At 43.7% G+C, this 26,567-nt stretch overlaps 1 protein-coding gene across 1 annotated transcript in view; it reads left to right on the top strand.

Annotated features, from left to right (window-relative positions):
* The window catches only part of lrp1ba (low density lipoprotein receptor-related protein 1Ba), a 69,525-nt gene that overhangs the window by 16,995 nt on the left and 25,963 nt on the right, over positions 1-26,567 (top strand). Inside the window, exons 15-53 of the mRNA XM_047031530.1 lie at positions 150-290; positions 389-514; positions 630-746; positions 982-1,062; positions 1,683-1,847; positions 2,071-2,253; positions 4,164-4,364; positions 4,938-5,183; positions 5,557-5,754; positions 6,256-6,460; positions 6,582-6,746; positions 6,844-7,088; positions 7,740-7,871; positions 8,308-8,541; positions 8,648-8,822; positions 8,974-9,068; positions 9,228-9,377; positions 11,276-11,416; positions 12,069-12,194; positions 12,292-12,423; positions 12,541-12,675; positions 12,774-12,903; positions 14,264-14,390; positions 14,580-14,731; positions 15,119-15,243; positions 15,442-15,813; positions 18,072-18,261; positions 19,044-19,248; positions 21,128-21,320; positions 22,028-22,153; positions 22,679-22,807; positions 23,006-23,125; positions 23,268-23,381; positions 23,481-23,630; positions 23,895-24,017; positions 25,208-25,327; positions 25,543-25,671; positions 25,898-26,020; positions 26,305-26,445. Coding sequence (XP_046887486.1) covers positions 150-290; positions 389-514; positions 630-746; positions 982-1,062; positions 1,683-1,847; positions 2,071-2,253; positions 4,164-4,364; positions 4,938-5,183; positions 5,557-5,754; positions 6,256-6,460; positions 6,582-6,746; positions 6,844-7,088; positions 7,740-7,871; positions 8,308-8,541; positions 8,648-8,822; positions 8,974-9,068; positions 9,228-9,377; positions 11,276-11,416; positions 12,069-12,194; positions 12,292-12,423; positions 12,541-12,675; positions 12,774-12,903; positions 14,264-14,390; positions 14,580-14,731; positions 15,119-15,243; positions 15,442-15,813; positions 18,072-18,261; positions 19,044-19,248; positions 21,128-21,320; positions 22,028-22,153; positions 22,679-22,807; positions 23,006-23,125; positions 23,268-23,381; positions 23,481-23,630; positions 23,895-24,017; positions 25,208-25,327; positions 25,543-25,671; positions 25,898-26,020; positions 26,305-26,445 — 6,162 coding nt within the window. The remainder of the gene's footprint in view (positions 1-149; positions 291-388; positions 515-629; positions 747-981; positions 1,063-1,682; positions 1,848-2,070; positions 2,254-4,163; positions 4,365-4,937; positions 5,184-5,556; positions 5,755-6,255; positions 6,461-6,581; positions 6,747-6,843; positions 7,089-7,739; positions 7,872-8,307; positions 8,542-8,647; positions 8,823-8,973; positions 9,069-9,227; positions 9,378-11,275; positions 11,417-12,068; positions 12,195-12,291; positions 12,424-12,540; positions 12,676-12,773; positions 12,904-14,263; positions 14,391-14,579; positions 14,732-15,118; positions 15,244-15,441; positions 15,814-18,071; positions 18,262-19,043; positions 19,249-21,127; positions 21,321-22,027; positions 22,154-22,678; positions 22,808-23,005; positions 23,126-23,267; positions 23,382-23,480; positions 23,631-23,894; positions 24,018-25,207; positions 25,328-25,542; positions 25,672-25,897; positions 26,021-26,304; positions 26,446-26,567) is intronic.

Raw genomic sequence — 26,567 nt, forward strand, 5'->3', positions numbered from 1 at the left:
ATTTGACAGAGAAAATTGCAAAGAAAACAACAATTGAATGTCTGATATGTCCTCACTTACTACGTATACAAACAAACATAGCCTGAATGTTGTCTGTGTGTGTGTGTGTGTGTGTGTGTGTGTGTGTGTGTGTGTGTGTGTGTGTACAGCCGCGCAGACGGCCTCAGAGTTTCAAGCATGTGGTAGTGATGAATTTCAGTGTAAAAATCACCGCTGCATCCAGGCTTCTTGGAAGTGTGACGGCGAAGACGACTGCATGGATGCTAGTGACGAAGAAGCAAACATCTGCTGTATGTCACACGGCTGTACCAAGCTCGGCATTGAGATACCAGCAGCTTTATCAGATACTATAATTTTTCATTAATACCATTATTTTTTTTAACTTTAGATAACCGTAGTTGCCCTTCAGATCACTTCAAGTGTCTTACTAACCGCTGCATCCCTAAGAAGTGGCTCTGTGATGGAACGGACGATTGCGGGAGTAATGAGGATGAATCTAACGTTACCTGCTCAGGTATTCAACTGTATGGTTTTAAAACTTTCAATAAGGCTCAATGTAGAAGTAAGTTCACATAACAGTGTCTAGAATTTGCTCTGATGTATATTATGATTTGGGATTATTGTTCCAGCTCAGTCATGCCAGGACCATCACTTCTCCTGTTCCAACGGGCGATGTATTCCAGAGTCATGGCACTGCGACAGGGAGGACGACTGTGGGGACCACTCAGATGAGACGTCAGTTTGTGGTAAGATTCTGGACCAGTCTGACTCACTGAGTTGAAATTAAGGCTCAATCCCAAAAATTACAATATTTGTTGATTGTTATCTTTGTTAAATGTTGAAATGTTCAGTACATCGATATATATATATTTTTTTTTTTTCTCTGGCTTTTAGGTTGATCAAAGGAAGTCTTTGGTTTGGTGTTTATGAATTCCCATTCATCTACATTTGACTCCTGCTTGTGCTTCCATTGATTTTCAGATTTCCCGTCTTGTGATCCATTATCTCAATTCAGCTGTTCCAGCGGGAAGTGCATTAGTATGAAGTGGCACTGCGATTCAGGTAAGTCACTCTATTCAACAATACTTTGCAAAGGTTGAGGAGTTGCTGTTTTGTTCTTCCATCACTTTCTTATCAACGGCTGAATGTCAAGGATGCTGAGTCAGAGTTGTAGTTATAAGGCGTATACCCACTTCAGAGGAAATTGATTTACCAGACATATCCACCGCTGAGACGATGACTTGCTGTATACCCATTTAAAGCAAGCAAGAGATATCAATCTCGTTAGATCTAGCCAGCAAATATTGTTCAAGCAAAGTTATTTCCCACTGATTCATTTAATGAACAATGTATTTTTGCAATGAGTGATGTACTTTCAATCATCCTCTTATGAGTAGTATCACGAACACACTCTTCTGTGCTGTTTTTTAATATGACTTAAAAAAGCATAAATGAGCTTTTGATCCCTCATTTATGCATCAGGGTAGTCATGAGCCGTCAGATGTGGGTGATCCCTTAAAAGTCACAGTATACCCACCTATCAAGACATTAATATACTCAATGTCTATTTCAGTATTTCATAACCTCCCTCTCCTCCTCCTCCTCCTCCTCCTCCTCCTCCTCCTCCTCCTCCTCCTCCTCCTCCTCCTCCTCCTCCTCCTCCCCCTCCTCCTCCTCTACAGACGATGACTGTGGGGATGGGAGTGACGAGGTGGGCTGTGCCCATGCATGCTCCAGTGCCCAGTTCCAGTGTGCCAGCGGGAAATGTATAGCTGCCCACTGGGTCTGCGATGGAGATGATGACTGTGGAGACCACAGCGATGAGAATGTCACATGTCATGAGACAAGTCAGTTGGACGGAGTTAGGCTTACAACTCCCCTCCCTTCCTGTGGGAGAAAACATCTGTGTCTTGTATCATTTGGGACAGTAGTTACTGTTTTAATATATTACAAAGTTTACACGCAGTAGTTTCCTGTCATTATATTTATAGGATTTAAAAAGGTGTTCTACACGCTTTATTTACCCCTGTTTACCATTTGACCATTTGTCCTCTCCGTGTCTCTCTCCAGCAGAACAGTCATCCGAAGACTGTCACAGGGATGAGTTTCACTGCCGTGAGGACGGGACATGTCTCCCTGATCGCTGGCTGTGTGACGGGGACAAGGACTGCCAAGACGGAAGTGACGAGACAAACTGCGAAGGCTCCGGCAGACTATGTGACCCCCAGACCAAGTTTCCTTGCAAGACATCAGGTAAGTTTGATTGCAGCTACACCAGTTGGTGTAGAAAGTTGTGTACTGTACAGACAACTTGACTTTGTAGATTTAGGACTTATCAAGTGTATGCGAAAGCACACTCTGTTGGTGTGCATCCAAAACACTGTCCAATTCTATAGCTCTGCATTCATGTAAATATAAATCATTAAGGTGTTGCCGAGCGCCCTCCCTTCAATAAAGAATAGTTTTATGGTCCTTGCTCTTACTTTCCACAATGTATTTATGATGTTAATGTGGAACGTTTGGGGGTATATTGCATTACATGACTCCTAAAATAGTTCCACATGTCTAGTAATTCAAAACAGGCCGTAGTGTTTTCAGAGTGAGTAGGATGAGGGTGCACTGGGATGTTATCTTGTGGTGATTCATGTGATTCTGTGTTCGGGAACATCGCTGAACACAAGAATCTTTGATTTACTCAAATGTTAAGAGGTCATCCCATGGGAGAGAGTAAATCATTCAGTCATCATGCAGCTACAACAAAAGAAAAAAAGAATGATGTGAAACTAAGTATTATGTTTGCAGTACATTTAAAAGTACACTTAAAATCTGTCCAAACTTTTGTACTGGTAATGTATAAGAATGGTTATGAGCAGGCAAAAGGGTATTGATTACTTTCCACAACAGTAAAACCATTACATTTTACACTGCAATTACATGTAAAGTGAGGGCGACCCACAGAAAATAATACAGTGCAGGTTCCAAGATATTTGATGGAATTTAATTTGTAAATTTGTTTACCAAACGCTGGCATTAGAAAAGTACTTTTACTAGGTAAAGAGAAATATTAGTCCAATAGGAATCATTTTTGTATAAAAAGACCATACTCTCTGTGTCCAGCACAGTAGCTATAGCTGATCACTGAAAGATGCATGCACTTACAACACAGAACCTTGTTTGTTTTCAATGATTCCTTTTTCTTAAAATCACCTTAAGGTTGGCTGATGCCTGGCTGCACTATAATGTTACCTCATTTCCTGAGGCCTGAATAGTCCTTATAGTTTAATCAAACCTGAACTCTCATTGGTCATGTTTACCTTACTGTTCCAATCTGTTATATGATGAAGAAAATGTTCCATCCGTCTTTTCACTAAAAGAACAACTTAGTTCAAATGTGTTTTAGATTTATAAAGTATTATCAATCTGCAAATCGGGAGAGAAAACCAGATCTCTGGCAACAAATGACAACACAACATCAGATTTAGTTTTCAATCGTACCTTTCTCAGTTCTGAAGGTCAGAGGATGTTGTTTATAGTGAATAGAGAAAAACAAAGATGACATAAAGCCAAAAGGTATGTGTTATTATAGGCAGGCAGATACTACATCATAGAGCTGTGACTGTCACATGAACACTATAGGTTACAGTAGAAACACATATTAATATGTGTACAGATGATAAGGTAATATCTGATCTACTGATTGTGATTAACCTAGCACATAGAAAATCCCATTTATTCTACAGTTGGCAAAAAGACAATATATAGTTGGTCAGTTTTTCTACTTAGAATCTAAAAACGTATTTTATCGAAAGAAAGGACTTGAAACACTTTACTTGTATGCACTGTGGCTTTGCGGTTTATTACTCAAATCAATTTTGTTTTTCAGTTCTTTTATCTTTTTTTTCAACCCTTTCAGATTAGATTGTTTCCATCACTCTTTCTGTGTGACTTCAGACCGTGACTTCTGTGAGGATTTCTGAATCTTTATGGCTTCTGCCAGTTCAGACGGAACAAAGTAAATCCGAATGCTGGATGTGTAAAGTGTAAAGGTCACATTTAGGAGTATGGTTGTCCTTTGAATTTATATTTTTTATTTTGGTATTAACATGGCAGAACATTCTGACAAAGACAATAAATTGAAACGTTTCCATTGTTTCCGCCTAAAGGCAAGTGCATTAGTAAGAACTGGGTGTGTGATGGTGACTATGACTGTGAGGACCAGTCTGACGAAGAGGATTGTGAAGTTTACGTCTGTAAGGCCCCCAAATACCCCTGCGCCAACGATACCTCTACCTGCCTGAAGCCCGAGAGCATATGCAATGGCCAACTAGACTGTGCTGACCACTCCGACGAGGGGCATTCATGTGGTAAATATTTTGATTCCATCCTTATCATCTTTGGAGTTAGTGGTTTTCCTCCACCTAAATGACCAGCAGATTTAGTTTGACAGTTTGAGCTATTTTATTCCCCTGCAGTGCTTTTGGCACCGTTTATCTTCTTGTTCCCATCCTAAGGGAAAGCAGGGAAAATAACAAACTTGTGAAACTGAATATGATATAATACTTGCTGACCCGGCTCTAAGCTTTTCATTGGAAGAACTCCAAACTATTCAGAATAGACAGTGTAGGCACATGAACAGGCTAGGGGATTTTGCAAGCAGAGATTGCCTACCAATTCTATGGGATCCAGCTTTGAGAATAGTTGATATAGTTCACCTACTGAAGACAGTGATAAAAATTTCTCATTCAATACATTTCAGTTTAATGATACACGTTAAGCAACCTTTGTATCCCCCCCCCCACACATCCTCTTCCATCTGATATTCATCTCCAACTATGCATTTGAGTTGGAAAAACACATTCAAATCCTTTTTTTCCACCTACTTCTCAAAGGTGCATTGTAAAGTTGAGTGTTTTTCCACGGTTCCTCTCATCTCGTAGAAGACTGTGTCCTGAGGAACGGCGGCTGTAGCCACCAGTGTGCTGTGGCCCCGGGAAAGGGGGTGGTGTGCGCCTGTCCTCTGGGCCTCCGTCTCAGCCCAGACAACAGGACGTGTGAGGCGGTAGACTACTGCTCCCAGCACCTCAGGTGCAGTCAAGCGTGCGAGCAGTACAAAACCACTGTCAAGTGCTCCTGTTACAAGGGCTGGAGGCTGGGTCTGGATGGGGAGACCTGCCACAGCACAGGTAACTTCAAACTGTCATGGCTGACATGACTTTAACCTCTCTTCTGGAGAAATGCCCAAAAAGCTATCCCCAAAGCAGTAGCCTGTTGGCAAACACTGATGTAATGCGAAACTGCACATGGGGGTGGCTGGTGCTCTTCTAAAAACGGGACTGGTTTTAAAAGGTTTTCAGATGTATTCAAATCATGTGTGCATTTTTATGGGTAGTGGGAGATGGCTTTAAACATGAAAATCTGTTTGTAATAATTTTTCTTTAAAAAAATCACATTCAAATGAGCGAAAGACAATTCACGGAACGGTCTGTGTGTGTGAACGATCCGAACGTGTAACACCATGTTTTTCATGTTTGGACTAATTTGTCTGTGATTTGTCAGATTCCTTTGAGGCTTTCATCATCTTCTCTATCCGCCATGAGATCAGGCGCATAGATCTTCACAGAAGAGATTACAGTCTCCTAGTGCCTGGTTTGAGAAACACCATTGCCTTAGACTTTCACTTCAACCATAGTCTCCTTTACTGGACTGATGTGGTTGAGGACAAAATCTACAGAGGGAAGCTTGTCAAGTCCGGAGGTAAATGCATATCTGTATCACCTAAAGCAGTGCCAGTAGTTACATGTAGCAGAGGCATTAGTTATAAAAATGCTCTCTTAATGTGAGCTGCAAGGTCTGAATACAGGGCAATTTGAAGTGTTTTGGTAGTTATCACTTATCAGCAATCAGGGCTTTCTCCATGTCTCTTCAGAGTCTTAGAACTCACCAGCTCCATTACCCCACTCTAATAACATCCCATCTGGTGCTGGTACCTGGAGAATATCTGAGGAATGACAGTTCACTATCCATGCTGTGGTTGATTACAAACAGCTGAATTTGGCTGTTTAGGGATTTTTGATTGAGCCAGGAATCTGCCCCAAATTATTTTGTTGCTTCTACTCTGAGCTCCTCTGGAACAGTTTCTATAACAGAATATTTTAGCCAAGGTCATTCTTATTGTACACTCAGTCCAAGTGCCGGAATTATTTGTTAGTTTCTTCTTGAATAATGTATTTCTTTTTTGGGGTGGGTGGTGCACAGGTGTTTCAGGGATAGAGGTAGTGGTTCAACATGGATTGGCTACGCCGGAGGGTCTTGCGGTTGATTGGATAGCAGGGAACCTATACTGGATTGACAGCAACCTAGACCAAATAGAGGTGGCCAAGCTGAACGGCGAGTTCCGCAGCACGCTGATCGCCGGGGGGATGGAGCATCCTCGAGCCGTCGCTCTGGATCCTGACCATGGGTTGGTTCTCTACAATGCAGTCTGAACCTGTGTAAATACTGTGATCCCAACACTCACCCAAAAAAAGCACCAAAAACTACGAACAAAATTTGACAGCTTACACCGGCTTGTTTGTGCTTAGAATAATGTTCTGGACAGACTGGGGTGCCACCTTCCCCAGGATTGAGGCCGCATCAATGAGTGGGCAAGGACGCCACATAGTCTACAAAGACATGGAGACAGGAGCCTGGCCCAATGGCCTCACCCTGGACCACTTGGAAAAGAGGATTCTTTGGACTGATGCCAGGTAAGTAGACCATGTTCCACATGGAGGAATGTGGAGTTTATATCCAATCAACTTGATTGTAATGTCTATTAAACAATGCCTGTATTCTTCTGAGTAGGTCCGACGCTATATACTCAGCACTGTATGATGGGACCGACGTCATTGTGGTTCTCCGGGGCCACGAGTACCTCTCACACCCCTTCGCTGTGTGTGTATACGGGGGCAGTGTGTTCTGGACAGACTGGAGGACAAACACTCTGTCCAGGGCTAATAAATGGACTGGCTCCAATGTGACAGTGGTGCAGAAGACCAGTGCTCAGCCTTTTGATCTGCGGATCTACCATCCCAGCAGGCAGCCTCATGGTAAACATGATGTCATGTATGGATTTGTACAGGGGTGTGTCCAGACATTTTTGATAGGGGTGGCACAAGGGGTGGCCCGCCTCTGACTGGGCATATAGCCAATCATATTTTAAGATATTGGGGTGGCCAATCAGATTTCAGGGGTGGCCCGTGCCACCCTAGGTCACTCCCTGAACACGCCACTGGATTTGTACCGTACAGTACTTAACCAAATGAAGAGCCTGCCGTCTCTGGTTATGGATGCTGTATTTGTCTTTTGTCTCCTTTTGGATTGCTTGCGTGATATTTTTACTTTCACTGAAATGCTTTTCAGTTTCTATTTTCCTATTTCTCTGACATAGAATAAATCTGCTCCAGTTTGTCATGGGAGACTTTTTGTTTCAGTCTTTACAGAAGAGTCATGACCCAGCAGCTGTCAGTATGGTTTGATTTAGCTTCTGTCAAAACATGGACGATTGTCGATGATATGACAGAACAATGGAAATGTCAATACTTGGTTCGGTACCGCATTTCAGTCAAATCTTCCTTTGGGTGTCTGATGCGCTCATGCTTGCATGTGTTTCTGATGTGCTTGCAATGTGCCTTCAGATTCTAAAAACAGCATCCTTTGTTTCTTCCTCCTCTTTCTACCTGTCTCCCTTTTGCTGGAAGCCCCCAACCCCTGTGAGAGGAACCAAGGTCGAGGACCCTGTTCTCACCTGTGCCTTATCAGTTACAACCACACGGCGTCCTGCACCTGCCCACACCTCACTCGACTCTCTGCCGACAACAGGACGTGCCTCAGTGAGTCTACAGTACACTCGACAGAAACGGCACACTCCGAACGTGGCCTTTAGACTGTACACACTCTTCACGAAGTGTTTTTATGTTGTAACTCTTACAAAAAGTGAACAATAGGCCGGGCTCGAGGTTCAGGGCAGAGTGATTATGTTTACATGACGCACAGCATGTAGACTGCATAACTGACAGATACTGATAGGAAAGAAAATAGGTAGACATTGTCTGGGAGATGGAGGAAGCCTTGGCCAAAAGCTAGATTAGAACCTTGTCCCTGTTCTTTCTTTTCTTTCTTCTCTTCACTCGGTTCAACTTGAGTTCAACAATAAGAGGAGATTTTGAGTCCACACAAGGATAACCATTTGAAAACCAAAGTTTTCAGAAAGTTTCTTTGCAAATATATATGCTGATGTTGGGATTGTGCTGTTTCCTTCTCCAACAGCAGTGAGAAGGTTCCTTCTGTATGCCACACGCAGTGAGATCCGTGGGGTGGACACCGGCAATCCCTACCTGAACATCATCACGGCCCTGACTGTCCCTGACATCGATGAGGTCACAGCCGTGGACTACGACGCAGCGGCTTCCGAGGAGAGGATCTACTGGGCCGATGTCAAAGCGCAGGCCATCAGACGAGCTTTTATCAATGGGACTGCCTTAGAAACGGTTGTGTCCGGAGGTACAGAGTGGTTTGGTTTACAGTTTACCACTATAAGTACCCTCTGTAAGCACTGTATACTTGTTTATTAGCATGCATCTAACACAAGTTTTTGTGTGTGTTTAAGGTCTTAGGAACGTGAGAGGGCTTGCAGTTGACTGGCTTTCGAGGAACATGTACTGGATAAGCTCGGAGAATCATGAAACACAAATCAACGTGGCTCATCTAGATGGATCTTTCAGAACTTCTGTTGTTCACGGAATCGATAAACCAAAGTGCCTCGTTCTGCACCCATCTAAAGGGTAAGATGTAGAAAATCTGTTTGTTGTGGTATTTAAGTCCTTTTTCAAGTTTCACCATTTGCAAAGAACAGGCTGTCAAGTAATGGAGACTAGGGAATTTGAAAGATAATTTGTTTATCTTGCATTGTTGATTGTTTTTTCTGCTATCTAGGAAAATGTATTGGACAGATGGCAATACAGTAAATGTGGCAAACATGGATGGAAGCAATAGCAAGATTATTCACCAAAACCAGAGAGAACCAGTTGGTAAAGTCAAAGAGTCATTTGTTGCCATAGCAAACTATGCAAAAAAAACTGTCTAAGATTCTCCCTATGTGTGGACATACTGTTTTACCATTCTCAGCGGCAACATATCCATTTATAATTCCCCATTCACGCAGTCTATTGCCAATGCTTCTGTCCTAGGCCTTTCAATAGACTACACATCTGGAAAGCTGTACTGGATCAGCACAGGCAACGGCACAGTCAACAGGTGTAACCTGGATGGCAGCGGTCTGGAGGTGTTGGAGTCCATGAGGAAACAGCTGGTTATGGGCACTGCCCTGGCCATTATGGGTGAGAGTTTAGACCATGACAGATTCCCCCTTGTGTGAAGCCTCTGGCATGATGAAGAAGAGGGTCATGCATGCTGTTTATCTAAATCTTGATTACTATGAAGACTTTTTGGTTGTTTTTATGAACTATTTTTATCATGTGGGAAATTACCATTAATTCAAATTTAAACCAAATGACCCTCATGTATAAAACACTTTTACAACCATTTGGTTAGAGTTTGATTAATTTAAAGGGGTTCCGTGGAAAAGTAATGCAATTATGTTCCTATATATCAGATGACAAGTTTTGTCTAAGCCTTACCATTTACAGTTTACTACAATAGCTTAGCTTGGTAGGTTCTCCAGTCTCAATGGACACTTACCTTTTACTGTTAGTGAATGTGACAATTCATAAAAAAATTTAGATAAAAATACAATGCAGTTAGCAAGGAATGCTCTCAATCCACTGTTTTAAAACCTGCAACTTTACATGGAGTACGACCTTGTTTAAGGCCGTCTTTTCAAAGGAAAAATTTCAAGAATATCTTAATTATCAACACAACAAGGTGGGAACTCGTAATGATTGAAAGGGTACATTAATGCTTTTACCATAAAATATGTACAGACTTCTTTCTAGTGGTTGTTATCGCAGAAAATCTAAGTAAATTATGAAATAAGCGCAGCTAGTTCTGGCAGGGCAATCGGGCAGCGCGCGTCAGTCAGTGATCGGGGACGTAAGGTGTCTTACTCCACCTTCCTTACTCCTCCCACTACCACACCCATGTAGCAGCGAATATCCATTGGGCCACGTCTGATAAGGCGTCTTTAAAAGACGCGCGGATATGCACACACTCACCCCGGTCGTTGTATGATCAGTGCTGCTGCCACCCTCCACCGTCCCCTTCTCCCCCATGCTGTCTGTGTATCTATCCAACAGGGGGATTATATCTCTATTGCTCCCTGCCTCATATGTCATGTATGTATGTGTTGCATCGAGGAGGCAGGGAGTGCTTCCCTTAGATCATCCACTCCGCCAAAGTAAATCTACATGTCCATGTCATGTAACAATAAATGCTCAAATCTAATACGTGATTGTCTTGACTGAACTGCACTGATCTTTTCCCTGTCCAGTGACTGTAGTTGAACTCCTCAGTGTTACCTCCCATTGTGACTTGGTTCAATTGATGTCACTGGCAGGTTGGCTGTAGGCTTGTTCAGCAATGTATCTGTAATCTGTACAAGTACATATTTTGAAATGTTTTTTTGACTGTTCCACATGAGACCAGTTGACGCGTTCAAAAAAAGAAAAACCTTGGTTCAAGGTTAGCCCTGCGTCAGTAATTTCCTAGCCCAGACTCAATTCGATATGTGTCTGGCCTCTTTTGTGGAGCTCTCACTATGTATAATAGGATAGGAAAGGTGTCACATGGCCTGGTTCTACTAGTTTCCTCCCAGGACTCGAGCCCTTGAGACTCAGCATGGAAGAATGAACTCCAGCTCCTGTTTCTCTCGCTGTCTCATATCACATGCTGTGGAGGATAAGAAATCTCCAAGTCCCAATTCTCTGAACAAAGCTCCGCATGTAGCCTATTTTATCAGGATCCCATGAGTCAGCCTACTGTATTCCTGCAGCAGGGGAATACAGCAAGGGCAGAGTATGGAGGTTTACACAAACCACTGTAGCCTACAACTAACACAACCATTCACTGTAACAGGGGTCATGGGATGTTACTGCAGCTGTTCTGGTTCTGAACTAAGTATCGAGTGTGAAAACTAATGTGACCCTTTTTCTGTAATGAAGATGGTTGATTCATTAAGTATTTTACAATGTAACTTGGGTCCATTATTGAACAGTATTTTTTTTTATGCCGTTGTGTGATTGTAGAAATAAACTTGGATTGATAGTAACAATATCTGCAGGCGACAAGCTGTGGTGGGCTGCAGACAGTTCGGCTCAGTTGGGGACTGTTACTAAGAGAAATGGCCTAAATTTGACTGTACTACGAAATAAAACAACTGGGATTGTCAACATGAAGATGTATGACAACAACATCCAACGAGGTAAGACAGATTACTGACAACAAATTCAAAATATTCCCTCTCTACAAATTCTGATTTTGTATGTTTGAAATGTCACTCTCTTCATTTAAATCTAGATGTAATATACATTTGCATATCTGTCTAACTTTCAAGTGAAACTGGACTGCAGATGGTGACTGGCAGTGGCAAGCCACATATTTTTCAATCTGTTCGTAGGTTACTGGCAGTATCATCCATATTAATGCCAGCTCTTTTACCAAAATTGCCGTGGAGCACTTAAACGCCCCATTAGCATTGAAAATGGCAATTAAGGTGTCTTAAAGGTAAATCTTTTTACTCCCTCTTCAAACTTCCGCGGAGCGATTAGCTACTTCATTTATCTCTTTGACACCGACCACATGGGAAACGGGGCACGTCTCATTACTCAGCTTCAAATGAGCTAGTCTAGGTGTCTGAAAAAGAGGAGCCCGCTGAATGCTTCAAAGCTGCTCTATTTCTCAACATACACAGGCGACAACGTTACTCTCACACACTCTGTAGCAAAACGCCCACACTCAACATTAAGGCCTTAATCCGTCCACTTCCGAAAGTATCTCTGGGTGGATCATTAGGAGTCAAGTTGCGATGACAAACGAATACAGCAGTAGCTTCCTCTCTCCTTTCATCTGTCTAGGGAGAAATCTGTGCCAGGTAAACAACGGTGGGTGTTCTCAGCTGTGCCTGCCCACCTCAGAGAACTCTCGGAGATGCACCTGCACCCTGGGCTACAATCTCCGGCGAGACCGGGCTTCATGCGAAGGTAACTGGCCACTCCAGGAGCAAAGATCCTCACAGAACTCTTTAACGGCTATGAATTTGTCTGCGGTTGTCAATTAGTGTGCTTTGTGTTTCCAAAGGCCTCGGGCCGTTCCTGATGTACTCTGTGCATGAGAGTATCAGGGGGATTTCTCTGGATCCTGGAGACAAAACGGAGACCCTGATGCCGGTGACAGGCACACAGTTCACTGTAGGGCTGGACTTCCATGCTGGTAAATGTCTAGCTTTCTTGCCCTCTTTTGTTTGCAAAGTGAAATAAAGCTCTTTTATTTGTTAAGAGGCTTTAGTAATGAAAAAGTCTGTTCGTATTTGCCTCTTGATGTCAACAGGGAACGACACTCTGTACTGGACGGACTTGGGCTTAAACAGGATATCCCGAGTCAAGAGAGACCAGACCTGGAGAGAGGACATAGTCACCAGTGGTATTGGACGGGTGGAAGGGATTGCAGTAGACTGGATTGCAGGTCGAGTCACTGCTGTTTATCAAGTCCTCTTAACTCTTCTACAGAAATACCAATCTCATGCATCTCAAATGAGCTCAACTGGTTATCATTGATCCCAGGTAATATCTATTGGACGGACCACGGATTGAATCTGATTGAGGTTGCTCGTCTCAGTGGCTTGTATCGCTCAGTGGTGATAGCTGAAGGACTTGACCAGCCCAAAGCCATTGCTGTGCACCCAGTGAAAGGGTGCGTACAACAACATTGCTTTCATCCTCACTTAGAAGGCTACCTACTTGATATATCTATACCTAAATATAAAATTGGAAATATTACTTACAGTAACAGAAACCCTGATGAATGGAAAGCTTGGCTCTCTTCACTGTTTCTATAGCAGCCATGCAGTAGTGTATCAGATGCGATGATGGCAGAGGGTTGAGAATGAATGCTACACAACACTTACCCAGTGGTGGTACACAGCCTTTTGAATGCTAATGTTGATGCATGGAGCACATTATCATCCCCATGGTTCTTACCAACTCATTGGAAAGCAGCAATTAAACTAAATGACAGGTTACCCTCCAATTTCACAACACAAACTAGACTATCCACTGGGCCTACTGTTGACATATTTCAAAGTCTATATTAGATTTAAGCAATCAGCTTGATTGCCATATGAGGTACATAAACACTCTGCCTGTGTGCGTGTGCGTGCGTGCGTGTGTGTGTGTGTGTATATGTGTGTGTGTGGGAGAGAGAGTGTGAGCTTGGAGCTGTGAGGTAATGAATGCATAAGACGCTGTGAGGAATGGGGGTTAGAGGGAGACATCATTAATTAGCCTGTGCAGGTGAAGCTCAAGCTGTGCCAACAGCCTCATTCTCATTTTTCTGGGCGCCTCCGCCCTTCTCTCGCTGCTCTCATCAGCAGGAGAATCAATAGAGTGCTATCCTGTGGACTAAGCAATAGAAACACAGCCCTCTCTGCACCACGGTTGATGATTGAGAGTCTCTGAATGTGAGCTGTTTCTATCCAATAGGAATGCCTGTAGTGGGAGACTGTGTGTGCTGTCATTAAAAACAGTATTGTTGGAAAGAACAAGGGGGGATTTTGATTGACATGTGATTAGTGTTTAACTTCACGTCTCCCTTGGTGTAAGCCAAACCTCCTGTAATGCATTTACTAACAGATGAGTGTCTAACAGATTAGACACTCATTTCAAAATAAAAATATATGCCACTATGTAAAACAAATTGTCTGTAAGCCAAGTTCAAGACAGGCAGTTTTTTAGGCCAGTGGAATTAGAAATTCCTCTCTATAAAGACACCTGATTAAAGGTGCCTTTTAGAACAGATGGTTCTGTCTGACCTGAAAAGAGAACTATTTGAAGACGTTTCCTGAAGGAACAAAGAACACTTTTTTTTTAGGGAGAGACAGAGCGAGAAAGAGTGCTGCAAAAGTCAAGAAAATGCTCTGTCATTGTTTCAGGGTATCTCTGGTATTTGTAAAGCCATTATGTCTTTTCAGTTTCTTGTATCAAACTTTTGGCAGCTCCTACTGTCAATTGCAAAACTGCATGACATGTTCTCTAAGGCTATTGGTTGTGGACAGGTTCATGTTCTGGACGGAATGGGGCCAGAGTCCTTGTATCGGGAGGGCGCGTCTGAATGGCTCAGACCAGGAAGTGCTGGTGAACTCTGGGATAGCCTGGCCCAATGGGATCTCTGTGGACTACAAGGTGTGCTGTCCTCAGCACTTCGCGGTCGGAGTGCTTACACAGCACTTTGAATCCCACCCTGCATATTTGGATCCCCCACTGATTTTAAAGAGGCATTACACTCCCACCTGTTATCTCTTGATAATGACATGGCCCAGGTTGATAGAGCTGACCCGCCTCACCCATGTTTATTCTCAAATTGCATTCTAGGAAAATAAATTATACTGGTGCGATGGGCGTACGGGCAAGATAGAGAGGATCAACCTTGAGAGCGGCGAGAGCCGAGAGATTGTACTGTCAGACGGCAGGGCGGATGTATTCTCACTGGCAGTCTTTGGAGCTTACATCTACTGGTCTGACAGGTAATTTATTTTTCCATAAATGTTACAGTCACCAAATGGGCCATGGAAACCAGCTGCTCTCCTCAGCAGCAACCCCCTCCCTCGCCTCCCTCCTTCCCCGCACCCCACCGGCCCTTCCCACCCCCCTTGTAGGATGAGCCACCTTCCCACACAAGGTCGCGGCACCAATCTGAGCAAAGCTCCGTCATTTGCACCGCAAAGACAGACACCTCTCCCGCTTAAATCGTACATACGTCAATGTCATGGCAAGGATAGGTCCCTTCACCTTCTGCCAGCCCAGCTGTCGGACGCAATTTAATGAGTTCTTCGATTCTAATTAGCGGAGGGCCATTGATTAGCTGGTGTCAAACTTCTTGTGTCTCACACTGTCGTCCTGTTGTGCGACAGGGCCCTCGCCAACGGCTCCATCCGCCGATGCGCCAAGAAAAACGCAACGGAAGTGGTGACCCTAAGAAGCGGTCTAGGGGTCAACCTGAAGGATGTGAAGGTCTTTAATCGAGACAGGGAGAAAGGTTGTAAAACACTTTTTTTTCTGTGTCAGTCACTTGAGAATTGGTATATTGCAGCCTCTTGCATTACCCTCAGTAAAGATTGATTGTCCAATAATGTAACATTCTCAATGGAATCTGGTATTTTAGGATCAAAATGTTCTTTCAAAGTGAGAGCTCATAACACTGTATCTGATGTATTCCTGATTTTCCCGCCGACAGGAACCAACCCTTGCGGCAGAGACAATGGCAGGTGCCAGCAGCTGTGTTTCCACCAGGGCAGTGGTAGGAGGACCTGTGCCTGCGCCCATGGGCACCTGGCTGTGGATGGCCTCAACTGTCTCAAACACGACGGCTACTTGCTCTACTCCGAAAGAACCGTCCTGAGGAGCGTCCACCTGTCAGACGAGAGCGACCTGAACTCCCCCGTCAGGCCCTATGAGGACCCGGCTCACTTTAGGAATATCATCGCCCTGGCCTTCCACTTCCGACAGGACTCGACAGGGACTAACCGAATATTCTACAGCGACGTCCATTTTGGGAATATACAGGTGGTCAACGACGACTGGTCTGGGCGACAGGTGGTTGTTGAGAGTAAGTCAATTGCTTTATTTTGACTTTGGTTTTTACTGCAGCCGTAGAGAAGGTGTACAGACCTATTGGGTATGACGATTTTATGCTTGTAGTCCTGTTTTTGACCTTTGTTACGTGTTGTATGGCTTTGAATTTACATGAAAAGGAAAGACTGTACCTTTCCCCAGATGGCCTGTGGAGCTGTCAGAAAGATGGCAGGCTCCTTGTGTCTGCATTATTTTTCCCAGTGTTGCCTTCATTGACATCAGAGCCCTCTGATGAGCCGGTGAAGCTGCTTTGCCCAAAGATGTTAACATTCTCCTCCAATATGAAAGGTTCTACTTTGATGAGAACAAAAAAGGATTCACCGCTCCTTTATTTAAAGTGTGAAATCGGAGGAATCCCACCTAACCTCATCGTGCCTCACAGAGCCGATGTCGACATTTAGACGCAGACTCCAGACTCTTTTGAATGCAGTCTGACGCTGACTTTGATCTTTCCTTCGCGTTGCCATCACCTTACGTAATTCAGAGCAGTGTGAAGTCGTTGCTAGACTATCAGGACAACAGTATCTAAACCATCCATCCAGTGAGGTGTATGGATTTGTCACGGCCACAGCCGTGCAACCCCTGGTTTCAGTTTTGCCCTGCCCTAGTGTTTCCGTGTCTGTCATTGTCTTCACCTGTGTCTCGTTATCGTTGGTTTCATTGTGTCCATCTGTGTCTTGTTTGGTTCTCTGTATTTAGGTTCCTGTTATGTGTCCAGCCTTTTTTGTTGTTATTACAGTTTGTCCCTGTGAGTACTCTGTCTGTTTTCCAGTTTTTCGAGAATAAACCCCTTGGTTCACTCCACGTCTGCGTACTCTCCTGCACTGCACTGGTCCTCACCACCACTCGCCATGACAGGATTCTAATGCTTTGAACTCATTGTGGTTGAGTGTCTTTCATTTATTGAGATGTACTGTACAACCTATTGAAACCATTGGAGGAAACTTGCTGGGTCAGTCCAGGGTCGGTTTAGTATTTCCATTTCAAGTTTTTAAGTGGCTTGAGTTGTATGGGTGATCTGCAGACATGTACCGTCAGCCTATAGCTGAAGAAGGTGAAGGCTGGGGGTTGTACAGCTCTTTGTGTTCCATACACCACCAGAGCTATAAAAGATGCATCCTGTATGTTCCAGAACACAGATACTTTGTCTTCCATCTGTATTAAGAGTTCACCATGCCTGGTAGTTACGATGAGGTAAATACAGATTGTTCCTAGACCCTGAACGGCAAAACAAGAACAAATCGATTCTGATCCTTGATCCTATGCTGAACTGCACCATTTGTATGTCTCTTGGGAAAAATGGCTGCTAAATGGAACACAAAATGAAATCTTCTGTGAGGCCTACCTTCAAATCTGCATTGTTCTGTAGTACTCAGCTTAACTGGATTGGTTTCTTTCTCTTTCTTTCATAAACATCAGATGAGGGAAAGAGGGCACGTTCAAGATGAGATTCTTAATGGATCTTACTATACCAGAGCCTCTATGAGTAGAGACAGATAAACATTGTGATCTCAACGCGTCAATCATCCGAGACAAACAATGAACCATAATGGCTTCATTTGACAAAATCTTGCCATAATTATCCAGAATGTTACTGTTAATCCTCAACTCTTGCCTTGGATAAGCATTGTTCCAATGGCAAACAAATCTTTCCCACCTTTAAGTCGGACATAAAATATGTCAGGAGGTGAGCGCACCTGCTATCTTATGTCAATTTGATATATTGTTTTATAAGAGGACCACTGAACCCAGCCAGTCCCCTGCAGAGGGTTTAAAAGTATAGTCGTTTCTCTCTTTAATTTGCCCCGACAGCAAATCCTTGTCACTTACTGTTCTGTAGCTTCTGTGTGCGAGGCTCCATGCTGACTTGGCTCAGATGCTGTACGTTTGACCGGTAAAGGAATGAGGAGAAGATCTATCAAACTGACTGAGGGAGGGGTGGTTATGAATTAATGCGTGTCTTAAGCTTGAGCGTGCACATGTAACAAAGATCCAGCATGTAAGCTTTTGTCGGCACTAACTAAGACACGTCTGTCATGTACAATTGTCTTGTACACTCTTGTAGAAACGTTGTGGTTTTTTTCTGTGCTAGGTTATAAACTGGAATTGTGGCTCGCTCACAGTAGTTAGTGTGAAACTCGTCGGTACAATTTGACTCCTGACAGTAGTCTGTCTAATACCTCTCATGTTCCATTGAAATCCAGTTAATTTAGCTTAACTGCTCCTCCCTAGATGTGGGCTCGGTGGAAGGCCTTGCCTACCATAGAGCCAGGGACTCAATTTACTGGACAAGCTCCACCAGCTCCACCATCAGCAGGCACAGCCTAGACCAGAGACAGCCCGGGGCTTTCCTCAGAGAGGCTGTTGTCACCATGGCAGAGGAGGACCAACCCCATGCCTTGGTTTTGGAGGAGTGCCAGAAGTAGGTGTTGTTGTTTTCACCCCCCATTACTGTACATTCTCTGGGGCCTAGTTGTTCTCATTATGCGCGGATAACAGGAACTTTCAGTGTGCTGTGATGGATGTGTAAAAGCTGCAGTCTCTACTTGTGGGACATATATATATATTTAAAAAAAGCTTCAGCATCTTAGATCACACATTTTGACTTTTAACACATGCTGAGTTCTGTGCTCTACAGCACACTGGGTAAGAAGCTGACTGAATGATCACAGGAAAGGATTTCTTCACACTGTCTGTTTGTGCTGCTTTACAGTAGACTTACTGATCCCTGAAAACTAAAATGCCAGCTTAAAAAAAAAATGTTTTTGAAATGAGTATATTTTATTGTTTATACGAATGTTTACTTTATTGTAATGCCAATTTCTGTCCATAGAAATGTCTTTTTTTATGTGAAATTTGAAGTGTTGTTCAAGTAGTAGTGAAATAATTCCTGAGCGCCTGCAGTCTTAGACAGAGGATAGGATTCAGGCCTCTCTATTTGTACCCATAGTTAGATGTGGTTGGGGTTAGGGAAGGTTTAACAACATAGAAATCAAGTACAATCACAGTACTTTCCGTAAGCTTTTCCCCATTCCAACGATGCAGCTCTTTCACACACATAAGCCCTTGATTAAGACCTTTTTTCAACGTAATGTCCCAGGTTTGTGTGTATGTGCGTGCCAGTCCTAACTGTGTCATCAATGCAGGGACATTTCCCTGCAGTGGTAAAAATTGAATTGTTTTATTATGTCCTCGATTTTCCAGTCTGATGTTCTGGACTAACTGGAATGAGCAGCATCCCAGCGTAATGAGGGCTACGCTTGTGGGAAACAACATCCAGAGGATCGTCAGTACGGACGTTCTCACACCCAACGGCCTCACCGTCGACCACAAGGCGGAGAAACTCTACTTCTCTGACGGAACCCTGGGGAAGATTGAACGATGTGAATATGACGGCTCTCAAAGACATGTGAGTAGCTAGGATTTGACTTCAAAGTCATGGCGCCATTTCTTTCTTTTAGTTTTCATTATTCTCACTTAGTGCCGATGGAAGGTGTCTCACCCCGTTTTGATTATTGTTCAGTGCAGCGAGGAAAGGAGTTGCCTTGTCTGAAAACTAAGACTTTGAAGCCGTTTAGCTCTTTTTGGAGTACCCAAACTTTTTCTTGCTCCACAGCATTTTGACTACTCTCAAATAGTCCGATCTGTCAAATAGACTTTGAGCGTGCTGGCTCCTCTTAGTACTTAACAGATGTCAAATTGAACAACCTTTAAGTGCCACCCTGTACATGGACTGCTTGTGCCATCATGGCCATGCATAGTCATGAATGTGGCCACTTAAGGAAACTGCGTTTTAATGAGATGTGTGATGTTTTGACAGCTTGAATGTTCAAATGCTGCCATAGAGGCTGGCAAGGCTTAGCGTCGCTTGTGATGGAGGTCTTTGATGCACTGCACTACAATATTTCACAGTGTAGTGTCCTGGAACAACGGATGTGTCACAAAGCCCACGATCTGGCAAACCCAGCCTAGAAACCTGGAACTAAGCCCTGCGTGCGGTATGTGGACGGCCAGGGACATGCTCCTCTTGGCATACAATATTTACCGTATGGATTTATGATGGATTTATGATGCAAAGCTCCGGCTGTCTTCCAGTCCTTCACATGTCAGACCATTAAAATTAATGATGCTTCAACCCATCTGGTTGTTTTGTTCACCAATAGAATGAAAGCTATTATGAACATGGCTCTATCAATGCATGTTGGTAATTTTCTCTCCGTAGTTCAGTGTCTTCCATAGTAGTTCTTAGTCACATGCCTCTCAGGTGATACATTGGTGCTTTAGACCTAAAATATACCTATTTGTCCCCTTGTAGCTCATTTAAGAGAAATAAGCACTCAAAGTTAAATGAACGAAACTTTCTATGAGTACCTACCAATTAAGTAGAGTAGTGCTTAGGGCATTATATATGTGTTGTTCACAATTTTTCTTAGTAGTCTTCGTCTTTCTATTACTGGTTTTACCTTCGTTTTCTTCCGACATCAGACTGTAATGACAGGGCTCCTCATGTAATGGGTAGTTAGAAAGCCTGGAGCTTTGGAGAAATGCTGCAAAATCTGAACAAAATGAGCCTCTCTCCTTCCTACCCTCATCTTGACACCATCATCCCGATCATCCACAGTCTGAACTGTAATTACACTGCATTTTTTTCCTTGCTTGTTTTCAACTGTTTAGCTGTTTGTTATTTGGTACATGTCACAGTACTTGGTACACCTCTCTCTATATTCAATAGTTTGAATGTATGTAACGACAATCATCTTTACAGTTTGCTGGGTTATACTATACTTTCGCAGCATACATGACACTGGTCTCACAAATGGAACTCGTTATTTGTTACTGCAGTGTTGTTATTCTATAGTAGTGTAGAATAGTATTGTATAGTGTTGTTGTTGTCGTGGAGTGTTGTAGTATAGTATGGTAGTGTTGCTATGTGGTTACTGTATAGTGTTTTACTGTGTTAAATTGTTTTGTTTGATACAAATGTGTTTGTGATTTATTTCTATCTTGTACCTTTAACAATACAATATCCCCTTGGGATAAAAAAAGTACGTACTTGCCTATCTACTTACCTACCATTTACACTACGTGGTGTGTGAAAGTAATTTATCATCTCCTGGTGCAATGGAAGATCTTTCCTCAAACGCTGAGGCTTCTCTCTGTATACGGACACACAGGAACTGTAATTGATAGTGCTTCAGCCTCTTGGCTTAAGGCATTTGTATCCATTAGGCCCACACCACAGGAGGCGACACGTTAAACAGTCACTTCTTCTTCCCTTCTGTTTGCAGATTATCCTGGAGTCAGGGCCGGGGACCTTTTTTGGACTGGCAATTTATGGGAACTTGATCTTTTGGTCCGACTGGGTCAGAAGGGCTGTGGTACGTGCAGATAAATACACAGGGGGCAACGTCAAAGTTCTGCGAGCTGACATCCCACACCAGCCAATGGGGATCATTGTGGTCGCCAAGGACACCAACAGTTGTGAGTGATTGACTGTAAACACAATATTTTATGAAATTTGAAAGTTTTGCACAGCAAGTAACGTCTTCAAATCTAGCGCCATTGTTACTCATTGCACAACCTTGTTTGCTTCCATTTGTTGAAGGTAATTATGTTTCTGTGGCCTAGGTTACCATGAATAGAATTTCTCTTTCAATAGTTCATTTGAAATACTTTTCTCCGAAAGTTCACAATGCAACCCAAGTGTGCTAGGAAGAATAAAGGCCAGGTCCAGGAATGTAGTCAGCCCCTCGACACTTGACCCGTCCTGTGGCATGGCCAGTGCACTCAGCTAAATCCTCATCATTTGCATCACAGCACTCTCCCTGTCCGTGTTGGCAGGGCCGTAGGCACCGAGGCTATGATTCACAGCTTTCCTCCTCATGCCACCGGCAGTGCCAAGCACAGTTCAAACAAGGGTCTGCAGGGAAGGACTCCCTATGCCTCCGCAACACGGGCGTCCTTAAAATGTTAGCAGAGTTTTTGGAAGCTAAATCACTCTGGCAGTCACTTCCAAATCTTGGGTTGATAAATTGTGCGCAATTACTCATTTTGTATGCTTTTTTTTCTCCAATTTAATGGCAACCTTTAAAGCATATTTCCTCCATAACTATGTATGTGCCTTGTCCTTATTATGTGCATGCAGAAGCAGAAACATCCTCTCATCAGGATGTTGGCTGTTTTTCCAGGTGAGCTGTCTCCTTGTCGAGTACTGAATGGGGGATGTCACGACCTCTGCCTTCTCACCCCACAAGGCACAGTGAACTGCAGTTGCAGAGGGCAACGCGTGTTACAGGAGGACAACAGATGTGCATGTAAGTATACCGTTTTTTACCTCCTCCACCCACTCGACAGCCAATCATTAAGGTCTAATGACTCCGCTTTGAACCTGACATCCAGTCTTACTCATAAGCCCACTGGGAGTGAAGTAAGGATATTTAGCTAACTGGTGGATTTAGTTTGGGCATAGTAGACTCTGTGAAGGTTCTGGACCATAGATGTCAATTTGCATATGACAGTTTAAACCCACGGAAATTATCTATGGTATTTTATTCAAGGGCACACAGTGTAAAACATTTTTAGCTGTGTATGGATTTCCCATTGTCCACAGAGAAGCAGAGAATACAAGCAGCGATGTCTGTTAAGTTTTGCAAGGTGAAATTATGTGCAAGGAAAATGAGAAAAACTTCTGACTGATGTGGGAATTAGTATGACAAAAAAAAAAATGTTTAGCCGAGGATTTTTAGGAAAGAATTGATAACAAAAGCAGTCTCAAAACACTAAAAAGCAGTCTGTAATGAAGCCTTCAAACCAAAGAGTACCCCTTTCTCATTTTGCAGCTAAGACCTCATTGTGCAACATCCACACTGAGTTTGAATGTGGAAATGGCGAGTGCATTGACTATCTCTTCACGTGTGATGGAATAGCTCACTGCAAAGACAAGTCAGATGAGAAAATGCAGTATTGTGGTAAGCACCCCATTGATCCTACTGTCTTAGCAGCTTCCTCCAGTGAAAATCCTTTTTCTTCTAGCAAAATCTCCCGGGACCTCTGTGGAATGACTAATAGACTCACTTCATCAAATTGCACAACACACAATATGTGTGATCACTACTTTGTCAAATTTCAGTTGGACAATTTAGCTTTTTCTTTGTCTGCTCGTTCAGATAACAGAAATTGCAGACAAGGCTTCAGGAGTTGCTTTAACAGGCGCTGTGTGGCCAACGCATTGGTTTGTGATGGAGTCGACGACTGTGGTGACAACTCAGATGAGGTGTACTGTAAAAGTGAGAGAATAAACGACTGCAATCCAGCACAGAACATCTCTAATACAGCAATATGTACTATCTACCTGTCCCTTTGTTTTTACCTGAAGAATAAGAAATGCTATCTTATTTCCTCTAACCAACAGTCTATTCTCACATTTAGATGCAACATGTGGTGCTTCGGAATGGCATTGCCAAGACTGGACTTGCATTCCGGCCTCGTCCAGATGCAATCAGGTCATCGACTGCGCCAACGCCTCGGATGAAAAGAACTGCAGTAAGATAAGCCTTTTTGTCAAGGCCCTCCAATGTAATTCTCATATCTCCTGGCGCTGTTGTCGTGATATTAATGTGGGGGACGTTACTGTTTTCCCAGATAACCTGGACTGTTCAGATTACTTTCAGCTCGGGGTGAAAGAGGCTGAGTTTATCAGCTGCAACTCCACATCGCTCTGCATCCACCCGTCCTGGATATGTGATGGAGCCAACGATTGTGGGGATTATTCCGATGAAGCTCTCTGCCGAGGTGACAAACTCTTGTTCTCTACTGTAGATCTGCACATACTCTGGATGAGTTGAATCATGAGGGGATTAAGCTCTAGTGGTAATGAAGTGGACTGTCTGTGTTTACAGTTTAGTAGAGAGTATTTGATATTTGATACTATATGTAGTACAGAATAATATAAAGTATCTGATCTGACACACCTTTATTATAGTCCTGCTCCTTGATAATAAAAGAGAAGCTAGTGTCATGCTCCGTGATTGACCGTTGTATCTTGCTCCTGTCCAGCCTCCCTAAGACACGGGTGTCCTGATGGGTATTTTGCGTGCCCCAGTGGGAACTGCATCTCCAGTGTGTGGCTCTGTGATGGCCAGAGTGACTGTGAAGATGGAGCAGACGAATTACAGTGCGGTACGTAAGCCCTGCTGCCCACTCAGGAATCACGTTTCAGATATTTGGATATGTAAGTTGTTATGCATGAATATTTAGAATAAACATTGCTCGTAGAATACTTAAACAGATGCATTATGTATTTTTACCGTTACAATCATACATTCACATTTAATACAGAAACAGAGCATTTCACCATTTCCATGATGAGGATCAACTTTATAAAGAAGCCATCAGGCCTTAGGTTTCAAGGAAAGGTAGCTTCATTCTACAACTACAGTAGGATTGTATGGAACAGATGTGTCCAGTGTGAAAGAGCTGCAGTACTTCAGGCTGATGTACTTGGACGGTTTATCCCCTGCTGTCTCTCTGGTCAATATTCCGGAGAGCTGTTGTCAGATAAGAGGATGGGCCGGCTATGGGAAGGTGGTCTTGAAATCAAACAGTGCAGCTTCAGGATGTGTTTCCTCTCTCCTGCTGAGCCAAATCTTTACTCCCCTACTTGATCCTGTGGAGGATCCGCTTCAAAGCCCTTTAATGTCTCATAAAGAATCATAACTGGAGCCCACAATCCTCCCGGGCAGGTACCTAAGCAGTGCTCTTTGACCCCGCATTCCAAGTGAATGTGCATTCCTTTGCTGAGTTGTGTTTGGAAAGCTTCCCAGTGCCCAGGAGGACACACAGTGATTCCCAGGCACCGCACCCCTCTCCGCATCTTGTGTTGACCTTGGCCTCGGCTGTTGCAAATGGGAGATTGTTGGCGGCAGGAGAAAAGGCAGCAACGTGCCACAGTGAAATCGATGGGATAAACACATAAGCAAATAAACAGAAACGGACAATGTGCCCTAGGATGTGCTTATGCATGCTGGAATACTTTGCCTCTTTTTGCACTCTTTTGTAAAGGGGTTGATTTACAAGGCGAGTACCAATTTGAAAGTGCTTACCAAATGACTGTCCCAACACTACGTCGCAGAACCCATTTAAAAAATTACTGTTATAATTTTTCATAAATTCCACATGCATGGGAACAAATGGAAACATGTAATGCTACCTTTTAGCAGGAGATTTATGCAGTCCTGGGTTTTGCAATTGACCCATGCCATTTCTCTTCTTTCCACGACACATGGAAGCAGAATGTTTGACAGAATGTTTGACAGAATAACGCTCTGTTAAGAACCCTAATTCTATTCGTCAGTTCTCCGTTACTTTAGACTCTCCGTGTTTATGGAACCAGTTTGCGTGCGCCGTGAACAAGTGCATCGACAAACAATGGCTCTGCGACGGAGAGGACGACTGCGGCGATGCCTCGGACGAGAGCCAAGAGATGTGTGGTTCGTGTTTGAATTGGCTTCAGCATTGCATGGCTTCAGTTTGTAGTCCCATGGTTGAATGTTAGGGATGCGCTAATTCCTTCTGGGAATATTAAGCCCTACTTGATGACCAACCATTCCCTCAAAATGACAGGGTTGGAGACCTACGCATGTGAGTGGGCTTGGGTGTCCTATTTTCTGAGTGCTCCAGTCACTGTGTGTCTGTGCGTCTCCAGGCTCGGTGACCTGTGGGCCGGGCCTGTTCAGTTGCCCCGCCTCCTACGCTTGCGTGCCTCAGAACTGGCTGTGTGACGGGGAGAGGGACTGCCCCGACGGCAGTGACGAACACTCTGCTGCTGGCTGTGGTGAGACTCACTCTTGTACTGTGCTGTTCGTCCATGAGCCATCCCCTTGACTTCACCCTCGACGCATTCACGCACTGTGCACACAGCTCAAACGTTTATTTACACGTGACATCCAGACTGAAGCAACCACCTCTTTATACATATTTTTCTAAGTATGTCATCATGGAAGAATGGTCCTTGATTGACATCTACAGAGGATAACCCTGTTGTGACCCTCTTCTATCAGCCCTCAACAGTACTTGCATCAAGGGGATGTTCAGATGCCACAATCAGAGGTGCATCGGACAGAGATTTGTTTGTGACCATGATGACGACTGTGGCGACAACTCCGATGAGTCACCCGAGTGTGGTCCGTAACTTATTGAGTTCCCTACATCCCATGTGTAGCTATTGCAGTGTTGAACACCATTGTTTTGAATTGGATTTACACAAGTCAATGATTTCTGACACAAAAACACACAGTCATTTTTCACCCGGTCTTTACATGCTTGTGTGTGTACCTACCTATTGTGTGTGTGTGTGTGTGTGTGTGTGTGCGTGCGTGCGTGCGTGTGTGTGTGTGTGTGTGTGTGTGTGTGTGTGTGTGTGTGTGTGTGTGCGCGTGTGTGTGTGCGTGCGTGTGTGTCCTCACAGAGTACCGCTCCTGTGGATTGGGGGAGTTCCGCTGTGCAGATGGGCGTTGTTTGCCGAGTGCCCAGTGGGAATGTGATGGTTCACCCGACTGTCTGGATCACTCTGATGAACTGCCACACAACCCAAAGTGCTCAGCTGCAGGCAAGCCTTTTATCTGGTAGCAGCCGCTTGATGGATATTGCTGAGTCTAGCCTCCCATATGGGATGGGCACAAGCACCTGTTCACTATGACTCTTTGCCTAGTTTTATGCTTATGGACCAGT

This window comes from Hypomesus transpacificus, chromosome 12 (genome assembly GCF_021917145.1).
Source record: "Hypomesus transpacificus isolate Combined female chromosome 12, fHypTra1, whole genome shotgun sequence".
NCBI classification, from domain to species: Eukaryota; Metazoa; Chordata; class Actinopteri; order Osmeriformes; family Osmeridae; genus Hypomesus; species Hypomesus transpacificus.